A 16,268-nucleotide genomic window follows, 5' to 3' on the forward strand; every position below is an offset into this window, starting at 1 on the left:
GATAAATTTATAGAAGATAAAAAAAAAAAAAAAAATCTCAGCCCTTTACGCAAAATATAAAAGTATCACACAAATCTAGCAATAGCCATATATATATATATTGTTTCAAACAAATGGAATACAAAAAACTAGAAAGCCATGGTCACATTAAATTCAAAGTAACTTCTAGAAAAAAAAAACAATGCCAATTTATGTGACAAAGTAATGTTTTTAAACTTCAATATACACTTTTAGGTTAAAATAACATGCCAGACAATGATTAATTTAGAAGTCAGACAACAAAACATCTGGGTTATATTTGCAAATATTCCTGGAAAATTTCTGGAAAATTTGAAAATATAACACTGATTTCTAAATTAATTCATTTTACATATTACTGAACTTAACGAAAAATGCATCTGTTTCAGTCTTATTTTTTAAATCAACTAATTTGCCTTAAGTTTAAATTAAAAATAAAATGATAAGCATTAAAAAAATCACTTTATGTTAAGGTTTTTAAATATTTTTTAAGTTATTTATTAAAATATTTTTATCTTGTAGAAGGTTCATTCTTTCTTTGTTACGATATTTCAAAGTAATCTTGGCGAACAAAATGCCGATAGTTAGTCTGTCTATTCAATGATTGTTGCTTTAATATTTTAAATATATAAATGAAAAATTGACGTATTTTCTTCTCCACTCTCTTGTACCAACATTTAAAGGCCAGCCACTTTCTAATTGTTTCCCCCGAGTTTAACTATCTGACATTTACCAGTGTCATTTGCAAAGATACTTTAGCACGCTTCCTTTCTTACTCATTCAAATAATTTAATGAACTACAAAAATTTATACTGTGTTAAAAGGGGAGAAAAACAGCACAGCAAATTCCTGCAATAAGGTTTATAATATATTACGAATAATTGAATGGTGAAGCTGGAGAATGAGGGAGCCATGTTCTAAACATTCCTATCAGACAGAACAATACTAAAGGCAGCAAGTAACTTTTCATACAAAGACACTTTCACAAAACTAGTTCGATATAGCAGGTTTCCATATGCAAAATTTACCTACAGTACTGCACTAAAGTCATGTTGCATGTAGTTGAACTAATTTATACTTTAAGAGGGTTCTCATGAAGACCTTCCCCTCTTCAAAGCTGGCAATAAAGGATTTCTACTTGATGTCTGTTTCCCATTACTGACTGATGATGGTAAGCTATGTATGTATGGCAAAGGGGTTGCAGTTCTTCTAATGGCCCTATTTTTATTTAGCAATTAGAAACAACTGTTGTTGGAAAAGCTCTTTAAAGCTGCTCATGGCAAGCTGTTAATGGCTCTTTGAAGTGGTTAGTAATAGCTTTAAAGCTGTTACCACCAAGGTGGCACCAAAGGTCAATGTTTATTGCTACTCAGTTAGTATGGAGTAATGAGAGGATGCCTCAGACAATCAAGTCAAAAGTGCACTTCAAGGTAAAGCAATGAGGCATTCATCCTTTTTTTTTTTTTTTTTTTTTTTTTTTTCATAGAAAGTGTCACTGCATATGTAAAACTTCTAGAAATGATGAAGTTGACACAGAGTTGTGCAAAATTATTCAGTCTAATGAGGTTTTTGTCACCAACTGTTGGCCAGAAGTACAGAAGTCACAGAAAAGCACTTCTTGAATTATAAGACTAGTAGTGCATTATCCTCACAAATTACCCTTGGAAATTACACAAAATTTGTTAAACACTGTGATTTTTCCTTTTGATCAGATAATACGGAAATTAATTTAATCAGAGTTCTAAAACTGGTCAATCAAGAATAACATCCAAAACTACTCAACGGGCTTTGATAATGCACATTTAAAAAGAAAAAAAAAAAAAAGTTCCTTTAAAAATTGCTTCAATTCTAAATTCTCTAATATATAGTTTTGATTTATCTATCTGCATGTCATTATGCAAATAAATAAAAAGAACAACGCTGCAAACTTAAAACATCACTAGAATGAAACAAAAAAAAAACACATCAATAATTAACTAATTTAAAGTTATGTTACCTCTTTCCAATATAATGGGAGCATTGGGTCCAATCAACATTGCTACTGCTCCAGCCCCACCAGTGGGTCGAGCATTACCTTCAGCATATACTGCTATATCCCCAGCAACAACCAAAGCATAACGACCTATTAAATAAACAATTTTAACGAAAATATTTGTTTCATCTCAGGAACTTATCATTATAATTCTCAACAACTGGAAAAAGAATCTAAAAACAGCATATGAGATTCATTTGGTTATTCAAAAGAAGTTTTTGATAACAAAGCAATTGTACAAAAAAAAAAACTATGTGCAGTGATTGTAGAAATTTAATCATTTATAAAATACTTATCAGGTTTCTATTTTAATTATATTTTTTCTCTCTTTATATTAATATTTCTAAAACCTATTTCTTCCTTAAACAGGATTGCTTTCACACACTACACTTAAACTAAACAATCACATAAAAATACTCTTAAATATTGATTTTTTTGTAAAAGTTGTAAATATTACAACAACAATGAAGATACCCTTTGAAATTTCAAAATTTTTTTCCTGGTTTCATCTTTTTCCTCTTGCAAGGGTGGAATTGCATGTTTGTTGAGTGTTTACGAACTACTAATCATTCAATATTCAGCTGTAATACTGTGTATGTCAACATACTCTAAATTCTCTCCATATATATATATATATACATATGTATGATAATTTAGTTGTGGATGACAGAAGGCACCCATTAACTTTTTAGTTATAGCCGTAATAGTGATAAACATAGCAGACATACAGATTGCGTATTAGATGGCTGGAACGTCAGAAAACGCAACTATCTTGATTGTCATAACATCACTTTTTTTTCAATAATTTCTCGATCTCTCAATAGTTTCTCAATTAATAACTTAAAACACCTATCTCTGTTAATAACACTATGGGTGTGTATCACATCTTTAAAGTGACATCGTTTCTTAGGGCAAAAAGCAGCTGGGATATTTATAAACTAGTTTCAGTTTTGAATAGTGACTGGACAACAGCTGTACAGTACTGCGGATCATTGCAGATGTAAGTGATGCAATACAGATTCTTTGAAGGGGATATAGCTAAATTAAAGTTAGATGTTAAAAGGCCTATTGCCAAATTATGTTAGCAACTTGTTAGTAACTTTCTGTCATATTTTATACCATATTTGTGTGTAATATATCAAAATATAAAGAAATATTTACCACCAAATAAAACTTAATTGGAATGGTCCTTTAAATTCTTAATTTTAACTGCGCACATACCCTCTTCAAGGTTCTATTGTACCATGTTATATCACACTTCCCTTGCAGTAACTACAATGCAAAATCATTTGCCCGATCAACTTCTCAGGGTTAAAACAAAGATTTTACAAGCTTATAAGTACAACTGCAATAATTACGCATCACTATTTTGATGTTTGCGCTGCCAAGAAAAGTCACATCTCTTCAAGTTCTGTTTTCTATTACCTAAACTGTATACAGAAATAGCATGACCCATTTAGCACCCCTGGTGTTATACAAGTTTAAGCAAAATGTATTTCTGGATAACTATCCTGTTCAAAATAAAATGATGTTTTAGCCATGAAGGCTAGGTGTGGTTTTCGCTCCAGTGACATTTATGGAGCAGTTTCTCTTGGCCATGACTAAAAGATGAATTGGTTTCTTCTGCAAAAACTACAATATTACAGATATATATTACAATGCATATTACAATATATATTACAATGTATATTATATATACATTAATTTTAATTTCCTTTCTGGCAACAATTTGCACTTAAATTTGTATTTAAATACTTACTTTTAATTTTTTGTTTAAATCTAAAAGAATACACTAATTTGTATGTGTTTCTATTGTTTTTAAATATCTTTTGTACATATTTCAATTATTTTATATTTGTACAGGTCCCAATAGTGTTTTATTGTTTTCACTATACCATGAGAATGTTGAGAAATGTTTTTCCTAAAGTGAGATCTCGCTTGATTCAGATCTTAACAAGGACCATAATTAAAATGAAAATCTTACTAATTTTTTTCAGTTAAGAAGAATAATTACCTTTCTCTTTTTTGAGTTTTGTTTGTAGCTTATGATTTTACTCTAGCAAAATAACTAATTTGATCCTTACTTGGAAAAACATTCTCACTTAATTTGGCTATTGTTATTTGATAGATGATTGGTTTGTTTCCCTTGAAAATTAATCTACGGTCAATAACAATTGCTACCTTGTTAATACTTTGAATTTTATGTTTTAATTTTACATGTTAGAATTTTTCCAGTTTAAAATAATATTTCTATACAGCTTATTTAAATATTTTTACTACAATAGAAATCTAAATTACTTATACTTAAAATACTGACTCAAATTTATTCCAATAATTCATCGCATTAATTGAATTTATGTTCCTTGGAGATGATATATAAAAAAAACTTTTCTACACACCCATGTATAGATAGAGGGTGAGTCAGAATTCATCATCAATATTTGGTGGGGAGGTAGGGAATAGGAAAAGAAGGCGATTTCACATAGCAACATATGGGCGCAGACGAACGCATGTTGGTGTAGAGGACGCTGTGTGTACACAACTTCCATACATAAACAGCTGTTTGACGTGTGCAGCCAGTTGTCATTCGACTAGGTGACTTTGAAGAAGTAACATAAACCGGTATACGTGGAATGAACTTGCAGATATGCATGTAAATGCCAGGCATATTCCAGAAGGTCCAGTTTTCCATGCAACGCCGTTGCGAGTCATGCATTCTAGCACATAGTCAGCAGTTCGAGCACCTCTTGTAAGTCTGTAAAACTGATGCAAAGAAATGCTACATGTAAGATAATAAATCTTTTTTTTTCCTTACTACTTCCTTCTTATATGTTCTTTCCATCATTAAATTGGGGTCATTCTGCCCTACTACATGGCATATGCGCCCATGCATTACTATGTGATATATATATGTGTGTGTGTAATATTTTGGCAATCGTAAAGCTCAGCATCAAAGTTCAGGCATGGCTTTTTGCAGAGTGGTAAGGAGGATATCCAAAGACGACACAAATTGATTTAGCTTTTAATTGCCCCTTTTTATTTACTTCAATTAGCAGATCATTTTCCTTTTATATAGCACTCTTTAAATTACATATCCATAGTGGTTTTAACTAAGTATGATTGAATTTAAACTTCATGTGTCATAACTAATTCTAACAAAGGAAGAAAAGATGGACAGGGCAGCGCAGAGTCTTGTAGCAGCGAGATTAAGAAGCAATCTGACTGAAAAATAGTGCGTACTCAGTATTCATAGTAGCGATTACGTAATAGGCTAGCAAATTCTGGAAGGTATTGGTCTAGAGGGGAAGATCCTGATTTGCAGAAAATTAATTAAAGGGTGCGTGTTCGCGAAGAGCAAAGCCATCGTATTTTTTTATATTTTACATCTACGTAAGAAAAATAAAAAATATGTTAAAGATTAAATTAGCAACATAAATTTCCCTTCGCTATTCTAAAAAATAGTAACCCCTCTCTGCACTGCGTCATTTCGAGAAAAATCCATGTCATATGACTCTTACATAATTCTGGTGATGCAAATTGAACTAAAACTCTTAACAGCCAATAATAATTTTACAGCAATATTAACCATCCAATCAATATGCTTTGAAAACCAAAGCTCAGTCTGACTTAAAATTTCATCCTGAACATTACGCACTTGCTTTCTATGCTTTGACCTGGCCGCACTGCAGTCCGTCTGCTCTTTCTTTCTTCTTGCAAATTTATCTAAAATGTAAACTCTCTTGGAATAGGCACATTTAATGTGCCGACTTGTGTGTAACCACATGTTAGGGCAGCGCAGAATCTTGTAGCAGCGAGATTAGGAAGCAATCTGACTGAAAAATGCCGCATACTCAGTATTTATAGCAGCAGTTACGTAATAGGCTAGCAAATTCTAGAAGGTACTGGTCTAGGGGGAAGATCTTGCAGAAAGTTAATTAAAGGTTGAGTGTTCGCGAAGAGCAAAGCCATCGTATTTTTTTATATTTTACATATATATATTATAAATAGGTAAAATAAAATGTTAACTTTAATTTGCAATAGCCATTTAAAAGTTTTCTTATTTAATGGTTATTTCCCCTTTCTAATGGTTATTTTGCTTTTCCAATGGAAAATGGTTCTCCTTAAAAATAGTAACTTGCTTATCATGAATGTGTCTAAACTGCGCCATTTCAAAATTAATCCTTCTCACAAGATTCTTATATAATTTCATGATGTACATGTTTACATAATTCTTCAGCCAACGAAAAGGCTAAAACCTGTAACCTGAACCATAACAACCAATAAGAATAAACTTACAAAAACTGAATGATTCTAATTCAAGCCTTCATACAAGAAACTAGGCATTCCTGCTCTCACTTCCTCAGCTGGCAACATGTGGCTGCTGACCTCTCTTTTTTCAATTCAACTTGTTTAAATGAATATACTAGTATATAAAGGATATCCACCCGAAAAAGAAAAAAAAAAAAAAAGAGGAGCCTTGGCAGAAGGCTTTCTATGGAAAACAATATACTTATGCTACATATAGTAAACACATGGTATACAATCAGCTCTTTCATTGTTCACCCAGACTGCACTTGAAAGCAGCTCTTCCACTGAAACTTCAGTACGAATGAAAGTTTGGCAGCATGGCCATTCATCGATTAAAAAATATCACATATAACCGTATGTTTCTCAATTGCATTTAGAAAGTGCTGAATTATGGAGATTGCAAGACCATAAAGCAATAAATTAAAAGTACAACCTAAATATAACTGTGTCATCCATGAATACTCAAAAATCCTTTTTATTTAAAAAAAAAAAAAAAACTTCAACCTGATGTGTAATCAACATCACTTGAATAATTAGTAAAGTTCTCAGTTTTCCAAGATTTCAAACATTCAGCATTGTTTTAAACAGAAATACAGTGTTACAAAGTGAAAGTCAATTGGAAGGTATTACATTTTACATAATGAAAAAAGAAAGATCACAAATACAAAAAATCATATGCAAATTTCACAAGCACAAGTCTCTAATTGTTGTCAAAAAATATACTGCTGCTATATAATAAAATTTTTCAAGAAACTATTACAAAATTTCCAATAAACGGTATTATTTTATAAGCAGAATTTCAACAAACAAATGAAAAGCAATTAAGCTTAAAGCTTTAATTTCTGTTTGTTTAAATTAGGATTTATGGAAATTAACTTAATTATATAATTAAGGAATAAATAAATAAAATTAATCACAACTAGAACAAAATATTATTCAATATAACTTTAACACTCTGTTGGGAACATTTGATCTGCACCTTGAGCAATGTTGTTTACCCTGTCTCCTTCAAACATTGTCACATCTTCTCCATCTAGTTAGCTTCCATTTTCTAAAGCCACTGGCAGTCGTAAGGTCAGTCAGTGAATATATTTCTTCATTTCCAACTGACAGATGAAATGATCTAACAGGCTCAGTGCACCCGAATGTGTTCTGAAACATATTGTTGCGAAATGTACAGGTGCGGTGAGATAGCTTTCCCACAAAGCCGTTTTAGGGTAGTCATAAAATGTCAAAGGAAGGCAGGGTTGCCACATTTGGCGAGATATTGTCCATTTGGCGACGTTTGACAACAAAATTGGTGATATGCCATGGACGGATGGAGAACCTTCTGGAACGAATGCTTACCGGTTTAGCCCAGAATGTTCTCGAACACAAGCCAAAAGCTATATAAACCCTGCTGGTCCACAGTCAGTCAGAGTGCCTCATTGAGAGGGCGAGAGAGCGTGCCTCATCTAGAGTGCCAGATAGTTAGTCAGTCCATGCAGAGTCAATCGAGTTGACAGCTGGCCAGCGAGTGCGGAGTGGGTCGTCGAGAGCATCGAAAGAGTGTCTTCGAATATAGTGATTAGTGCATCATCGAGAGAGCGTGTTGAGCTTCTGGAACGACTGAACCGAAGAGTCGGGAGCTGTGCTCTGTGCGTCGTCGAGTGCATCGCGAGTTCTAGCCAGGAGAATCTCGAGAGTATGTGCAGTTCCAAGAATGATCAAGCAGAGTCGGGAGCTGTACTCTGAAGCTTTGCAGTGAAGCTGTCTCCACCGTTATTGCCTGACAGTGTGAAGGCTGTGTCGCTGATTGTGTCAGCGTGTTTATAGTAGATCTTCGACGACTGTAAAAAAGTGACTTTGGAGCTGTCCTGATTAATATTGGATAAATAAAGTGTGTTTGGATATTTCATCAAGTAGTGCCATTGTTATTCACTCCAAATCCTCATGAACCCCATACGAACATGAAGGAAGAAAGTAACATAACAACTGGGGTCGGAAAAGAAAACCGCAACAATATTGTGCCCGACAGAGTGTTAAGAGTATCTTGGTTAGTTTAAGTACCTTGATTAAGATTTCTTGAATAATAATGGTATCATATCACATTTAAATCAAAAAAAAAAAAAAAATACACCAAAAATATAAGAGATAAGCTGAGTCTACATCAATAGCTGAAAATAAATTATTCAGATATTTATCAAGAGGAAAAAAATGTATTTGTGACTGTACATGATTTAACTACAAGAGTTTCAAAATTGAAACACAAGTTTGTTTGTTTTTTCCACATAGGAAAATAATTCTTATACACTTCTTTGAATTCCGATGAATTCAGCTCTCCAAGTATAAAACAAACTCCCTAATCAAAAGCTCAAGAAAATGCATTTGAAAAAGGTGTTTATGATCATGAAAAATTACAGTGATGTATAAACTTCACATATGCATTACAATACACTTGTAAGAGATTTAATACAAATTTGATAAAAAATCAAAAAAACTTCTACAGAATTATTATTATTCTAGATAATAAGCAAGAGGAAGCATGTGTATGACTTTAAATAAATTATAATAAATAAACATTTATAAACTTCAGCCTTAATTCTTTACAATAATGGTGCAAAAATTATTTATTTCTGGCATATAATTTAAATAACATGAAAATGCATATAAAGCACTGAAAAAGAAAATACGGGAAACAAAGTCCACCTTACCATCCCAGGCACTGGATTCAACCCATGCAACAGAATTGAAAAGAGCAGCTGTCCCTCCATAGCAGGCATTAGTGGAATCAACACCTTCTACATCATGGTTGCCACTCTCCTTAAACAGTTCCATAAGCACAGTTTTTACACTTTTTGACTTGTCAATGATAGTTTCAGTTCCAACTTCAAGTCGCCCTATTTGGCTGTAACTTAAACCTCGTTTCTGCATAAGCTGTTCTACAACTGTCAGACACAAGGAATTGATGTCTTCTCGGTCAGAACAAAAACCCATCCTGTTCTGACCCAGGCCAATGGTGTACTTGCCCTTAGAAACATTGTCATAAACTTCAAGCTCCTCTTGGTCTACGTAATATGATGGAAAATATATCTCAATATCGATGATTCCAACATCTTCAGGCCAGCTGGGGTGTCCATTATGGCTGTTCATTGTTAACTAAAATCTAAAAGTAAATGTTAACAGTAATTTTTAAATGTTTTCTTTCATTTAATATGTAATAGAGTAGCAGAATAAAATACAAGCATATGACAAATATTAAAATTATTAAATAGCAAATTCAAAGATGGGAAATATTTTTGGCTGCCTAAGGAACAGCAAAATATAAATAAAATATACAAATTGAAAACAGTGTGTGTGTGTTCTTTATGCATGCAATATACTTAACCAGCTACATGATGAATAGTGAAAATGTTCTGTGGAAGATTATACAATTTAATAATATGTTTAGTAAATACTCAATTGGGATTTACTAACATATGCTGAATTTGACAGAAGCAAAATAAAGAAATGGATGACAAACATGATCATAAAACTATAGTAGGCGCAACTTAAATGCGATATTGTCCACGACCATTTTGATAACATTAAATTATCCTTCAAAACAGCAACAGACTTAACTAATTTAAAATAAAAATATCAGGAAATATATAAATGGGCATTTTCAGAGTATTTTAAATAAGAAAATGCAAAAGCTTGTTTATGAACTGTTCATAACATTTCTGTAAATTATTGAGTCCATCATTGGAAGAGAACATTCTAATGTAAAATTTTAAATTAAGGGAAAGAAAGCAACCAAGAAAAAGCAGAATTGTTTTTTCTTGGGGGGGGGGACTCCTGAAAAAGGACTTTTAACCGATTGCTCTCAAAACCAATAGAGTTATTCAAAATCTACATCAAACTATGGTTGTTTAAAGCATTAAACAACCATAGTTTGATGTAAATTTTGAATAACTCTAATTTTAAATTGTTAACTGAAATCAAAATCAAGCTATTTGATGACTAAACCCCACTTGGTGACATTTCTCTGTCACCACTTAAAATTTTTATAATCTGTTTTGATCTTATTGTGCAAATTTATCTTTTACTTGGCGACTTTACTTCAACCTAAGAAAAATTATTTTATAATATTTTGTTCACATCAACCAAATTGTTTATCAAATTAAGCGATAATTAAGGATCGTTCCAAGAAAAGTGGCCCTACATTCGGTTTGAGAAATGGTTTAATGATATTAATATAAAATAGTATACAAAAGAGAGAAGTAATACAGACGTAATAAATATGCTAGACAACTTGTAGGTTGAAACAAGTGTCCCAGCACTGGGATTGATTGTGGAACCAATTATCAATGGCAGCTTAGACCTCATTATCGTCAGCAAATCAGAGATTTCTTGAGTGGACCAAAGATGTGGCAGTCACATGGCGAGAGGTTAAAGTAAGGGGGATGTTCCAGAACCTCCCAGTGGAATTGCTATAACAATGTTTGGCATGACACAGCCTTATGAGGGCGAGCATTATCATGCAAGAAGATAACCCTATATGACAGTATGACATTTCAGCGGTCCTTGATATTCTGCCTCAGTTTCCGCAATGTGGCACAGTACACAGCAGCAGCGACAGCCAAGTCCATAAGTAGTCATTCCAACAGTAGTGGGCTAGCAACATCAAAGAAGCACTTTAACATAACCTTTACCAGCTCTAGTGGACATGCGAGTCTTCTTCGGGTGTGGGGATGAAGAGTGTCGCTATTCCATGCTCATGCTTTTGGTGGTTGGATGAAAGTGATGGCACCATGTTTCATCAGCAGCAATGATTCTTGAAAGGAATTGGAATTTCATGGTACTGCATAAGATATCGCATGGAAATAGACATGCGATGAATCTTCTGTCCTCTGTCAAATGTTTTGGACCCATTGGGCACAAATCTTGCGGTATCGCAACTTTTCACACAGTACTGTGTGCACACTTCCTTTCCTCATAGACATTTCCTTTGTTATTTTTTAAGTGGTGATTCGCAGATTCATTTTCACAAGACAGTCTACATCTGCAACTGCTTCCTGGGTGATCACCACATGCGCTTGACCAGGTCGTGGCCTGTGTTCAGTAATGCTTCTTCCACTATGAAAATCTCTACACCATTGGAATACCGATCTGCATTTGATACACTCCCATTACATACCATAATTTCCGGAAGAAAGCCCGCATCAGCATAAACGCCGCAATAGATTAAATTGCGCGTGAGATCGTCGTGGGCCGTATAGATGCAAAAACTCAACCTAAGTCCTGATATATGACATACCAGTTAAGAAAAATGCATGAAATGAAACCATAACTCAAAAATAAATTAAAGGTAAGAAATGTATAGCTTCTGTGCCGTTTAGAGACATTTTCAAAAATTTTCCGCTCCCTAATTAAAAACTATCCAACAAGTACTTGTACTCAAACTGATGGGATCTGTATTTGGCAGAATGCCAAAAAAAATCCATTCATGCTGAAGGGGAAATACGTCAGAGTTCGTTATTTCGAGGCAGGTGGAGTCGTGTCCGCCTTTGAAAAAAAATTGCAGAAAAGGCAGGGGTGGGGAGAGGTTGGGTCCTGGAAGATTCATCGAATGGCACAGGAGAGAGACTATTCAAACTGATGAGAATGTTGATTTGAAAGGGGGAAGAATGTTATTGTTCTGAGATCTCGTTTAGGGTGAATAAGGCATGTAGGTCCGTTCAAGGGAAAGAATGTAAACAAAATAACGTTTGCAAAAAGCAATTGAGTGGTCTTTTGTGTGGGAACAGCACCAGTCTATGCACAATGACAAGGCCATCCAAACTATGTACAATGACTATGATAGGAAATATTTTATTTTTAGTGCACCTAAACGCCGCACCCGCTGAAAGTTTAAGTTTTAAACACGTAAACGCCGCGGCGTTTCTTCCGGAAATTACGGTACTTATTCATGATTTCAAAAGCACTCATACTTTCTGCTGTTAAAAATTTCACAACCATGCGCTGACATTTTTCGAGACATCCATGTTGCAAGCAATGCCTTTTAACGTACTCTTACGCTATCATATATGCATCTGGCGGGATCTGACAATATCGCATGCACTTAAGCACTCTGTGCCCTCTATAGGGGCATGTGCAGTCATCTTTCTCTTCAGATGGAGAAGTTATTACAGCAATACCGCTCTCACTTGAACGACCCTTCTATTATGTTTTCATGTACATGTTTTCATATAAAAAAGGGCGGCACTTCTTCAAATTGATAGCAATATCTGAATGGTAACAATCACGGCGATCATATTAAATGGCGTCTACTGATGTAAAATTTAATTTATCGCTAAATAAATAATTTCTTGTTAAATTTTTTCCTCGCTCAAGAAAAATTGTGAAATTCAAATTGCACAATATTAGAATGATCTATGGTATAAACATTTGGTAATAAAAATTAACAGAGTGCAAAATAGATAATAAACTAAACTAAACCACCGCACTTTTTAAAATATATAATATAATGACTCATATATCAATAGTTAGGTAAATTAGCAGCTTTAGTGACTATCACTTATTCCTAGCTAACAAAAAGTACTGAATAAATACTTGTTTTGAAATATTCCATATGGAACACGTAACAAAACAAAAATAAATTGTTGTTTTCATATAAAACGTTAAAACAAAAATTCATTACAATCAGAAAAAATATGGTTAGTTAGCACTAGATATTATACTTCCAAAGAACTATGCCAAACATGCAAAATGACCCCTTAGTTTCCACAATCATAAAAGCATATTTTTCCTTTGTCAATTCAGACTCAATAACTGAAACATATACGAAATACGAATCGCTCAGAAGCCAATGGTTAAGTCCCGAAAACAAAAATTGAGAAAATTAATGTTTTTTGATACATTAATTTTTTAAATTCTTGGTTTATTAATTTTATCAGAAAAGTATATAAAGTCTTTTTTCTAAGTGTAAACTATGGAAAAAAAAAAAAAAACACAAGATATGTACAGGATGTGTAAATAAAACATAAGTATTTATTGGAACAATGACAGCATCTTAAAAATTGTAGGACTTATATTTTTTAGCAACTGAAAAAGATAAGAAATTCTCCTTGACATTTTTTATTTGACATTTCCTATTTCCCTTGACATTTTTATCAGTCACAGTTTTTACAGTTATTAAAGTAAATTTCTTTAATGCTTTTGATAACACAATAATTTTCACGTACACCTCAATGTAATATTTTTATGTTTTAACCAAAGTTTATATATTTCAAATTAAAAGAAAGCATGTACATAAAATTTGAACAAATTCCAAATAGTAGAAGTAACAGTTACAGCTACTATGAATTTGTTATTTTTCAGTGCTGCCAACAAATATCGAAGGAAGAAGAATAATTTTTATTTCAAAGTTTACATAAAAAAAATATGGATAAAAGGTGGACTTATTCACAATGGCTTCTGATATTATTATACAATATATTCAGAAGCTATTAAAAAAGGGCTGTCTGACCTAGAAAAAAAGGAAGCAGCAAGTAAATCCTTTAATAACTAAGAAGAATATTATTTATTTCATCAAAATGTACAAAAATCAGAAAATATCAAAAATTGGACTTAACCGCATTGGCTTCTAAGCAACTCTCTCTCTCTCTCTCTCTCTATATATATATATATATATATATATATAAACATGACTTGGTCTAAATCAAAAACAATTTCAATATTTTATTATATTAAAAGCATCAAAGTTGACTAACAGTCAAATCTTAAAGTTACTATTTATTTTTACATGATAATTACAAACTTGATTTTATCAAGCAATGCAATATTTTTAATTATATGATTATTAAACCATTTGTAAAATAATGTGAATTGATATTACTATCAAAGAAATATGAGAAGAAAACAACCAGCAAATACATCTGACGTGCCAACAGCAAAATTTCTAGTAATTAAGGCTACCTATACGATGGAAATACGTCATTTCAGGAAAATACTGGCAAAAATGTGATCGTGAGTATCAATTATCTTTTTTTAATCGACGAAAGTCTACAGAATCCTTGTGAATTGATCGAGCTTAGTATGCATGTTCCACCTCTGAAGTCTCATCAAGCTTAATAGCATCATGGAATAGCTCATCAAGCATCATGGAAATCATAAATCCAACATCTATGGCAAAACTGCAAGTACGCCATCTTTCAAAATACGAAAAAATGTGATGAGTGGAATGATCATAAAATCTGACGACTGGAAACAGGTACTATGGTTTGCTGAATCATCATTCCCAAGAGGAAATCAAATTTTGGACACAAAATGCCACCACAATATACACATTCCACAGTATTCTACTTTCCAGACTGTCAAACAGTGACAGTGGTCCTGTAGTGGTTTGGGCAGACATATTTCAATATTCGGCTAACTACTTAATTATTTTAAATGATCTAGTTATTGCTAATACATAGATAAACACATTCGACGTGATCAAGTTTATCTAAGATCTAAAAATTAGTTTCTAATTGTTTTTTCAATAGGATATGTGCTTATACACACAATTAACACAGAACAATCTTCGTTAGTTGACTGAGAATCAAAACGAACTTTAACTTTCGTCTTGGTCAGTGCCATCAGTGAAATGAATATCATGAAACATTCTTGGCACTTTCAGATCGAAGTGAAGTAGATCCTTATCTGTATAAAGTTAATAATTTTGGATCGGATATCTTATTGAGGAAATCAAGAACGAACATATAACAATAATCATATGTATTACAAGAACAGATGCTTTAATAAACGTAAATTGATGGTCCCAAACCTTATTAATACACATCGTCCTTTCTTTATTTTGGCTAACTCCTGAATGCTGTCGCGTCATTATCAGTTGAAAGCATTCCAAGAACATTGTCGCGGCGTATTTGCCTGGCAAAATGCCTCCAAAGTTAAGACTATATTTATTTTCATACTTTTGTCACATATAATAATAAATATCCCCTTTCTGTATGCAAAATCTCGGTGACAAATACTGAAAACATTTTACTAATGCTCAACAATTTTTTGCATCAATAGCTGTATATAAACAACCCCATTATGTTAATTTACTAAAAATATCACAGTTCTACACAGAACAGAGAAAGGAATAGAAAACTGAATTTATGAGAGTAATCATTTATTTGAACATTTTCCAATGGAAGCTTTTATTTTAGTTTTGAACACGTGTTAAAAAATTAAATGCAGTTATAAAAATTTTTTTAAATTGGTTATCAAAAACGGATTACGATATTTTGAAGTTGATATCAGAATAAGTCCGATTTTGTGTCAAAATACCTATGTTAGAACAATGCTATATATAAATCTAATACATATCCTAAGTCGCACTTTCGAGACATGAAAAACGCGATTTGGATGGAAGGCTATGTCTGTGGTCTTTCAGAAGAAAAGTATTCGTATCTAGTTATTAGAAAACACCATGAAGGCGATTTTTTTTTTTTTTTTTTTTTTTTTTTAATGTCTAAAGCTATGATATGATAGGTAATTAAGACACAATAACACGCCGATTAAATACTAATTCAGAAGTCAAACAACAAAAATCGCATCAAAGAACATGAGGCATATGTTAGAAAAAAGGAAACACAGAAGTCTTCTGTTGCTCAACATTGCTGGTCCGAAAATCACACTTTCAATTTTTCTGCTGCCAAAATTATTCAAAAAACATCTTCCATTGGAGAACTGGATTTTCTAGAGGCATTTCACATTCATAAAAATCTTTCTGTTCTAGTTAACGATCCTAATTCCAATCCAAATTTGCCTTCGGCTTTTAGAGAAATTATGTTTTAGTTCTGGTTTCGCCAACAGATGGCGCCACTTTCTTATTCTTGTTCAGGCTTTCTTATCTTATCTAATCATTATTTCCTATCTTGTTCATTTGCGGTTTTGCAGC

At 32.8% G+C, this 16,268-nt stretch overlaps 1 protein-coding gene across 5 annotated transcripts in view; it reads right to left on the minus strand.

Moving 5' to 3' along the window:
- Positions 1 to 16,268, minus strand: part of Hmgs (hydroxymethylglutaryl-CoA synthase) — a 91,328-nt gene that overhangs the window by 35,334 nt on the left and 39,726 nt on the right. For all 5 annotated transcript variants that reach the window (XM_035362231.2, XM_035362226.2, XM_035362230.2 and 2 more), the window contains exons 2-3: positions 9,052 to 9,503; positions 2,015 to 2,140 (exon numbers count right to left, since the gene is read on the minus strand). In XM_035362231.2, the coding sequence (XP_035218122.2) occupies positions 2,015 to 2,140; positions 9,052 to 9,490 (565 nt within the window). In that variant the 5' untranslated portion in view covers positions 9,491 to 9,503. The remainder of the gene's footprint in view (positions 1 to 2,014; positions 2,141 to 9,051; positions 9,504 to 16,268) is intronic.

This window comes from Stegodyphus dumicola, chromosome 2, assembly GCF_044657685.1.
Source record: "Stegodyphus dumicola isolate Sdum_Otavi_A_Nest chromosome 2, ASM4465768v1".
Classification (NCBI taxonomy): Eukaryota; Metazoa; Arthropoda; class Arachnida; order Araneae; family Eresidae; genus Stegodyphus; species Stegodyphus dumicola.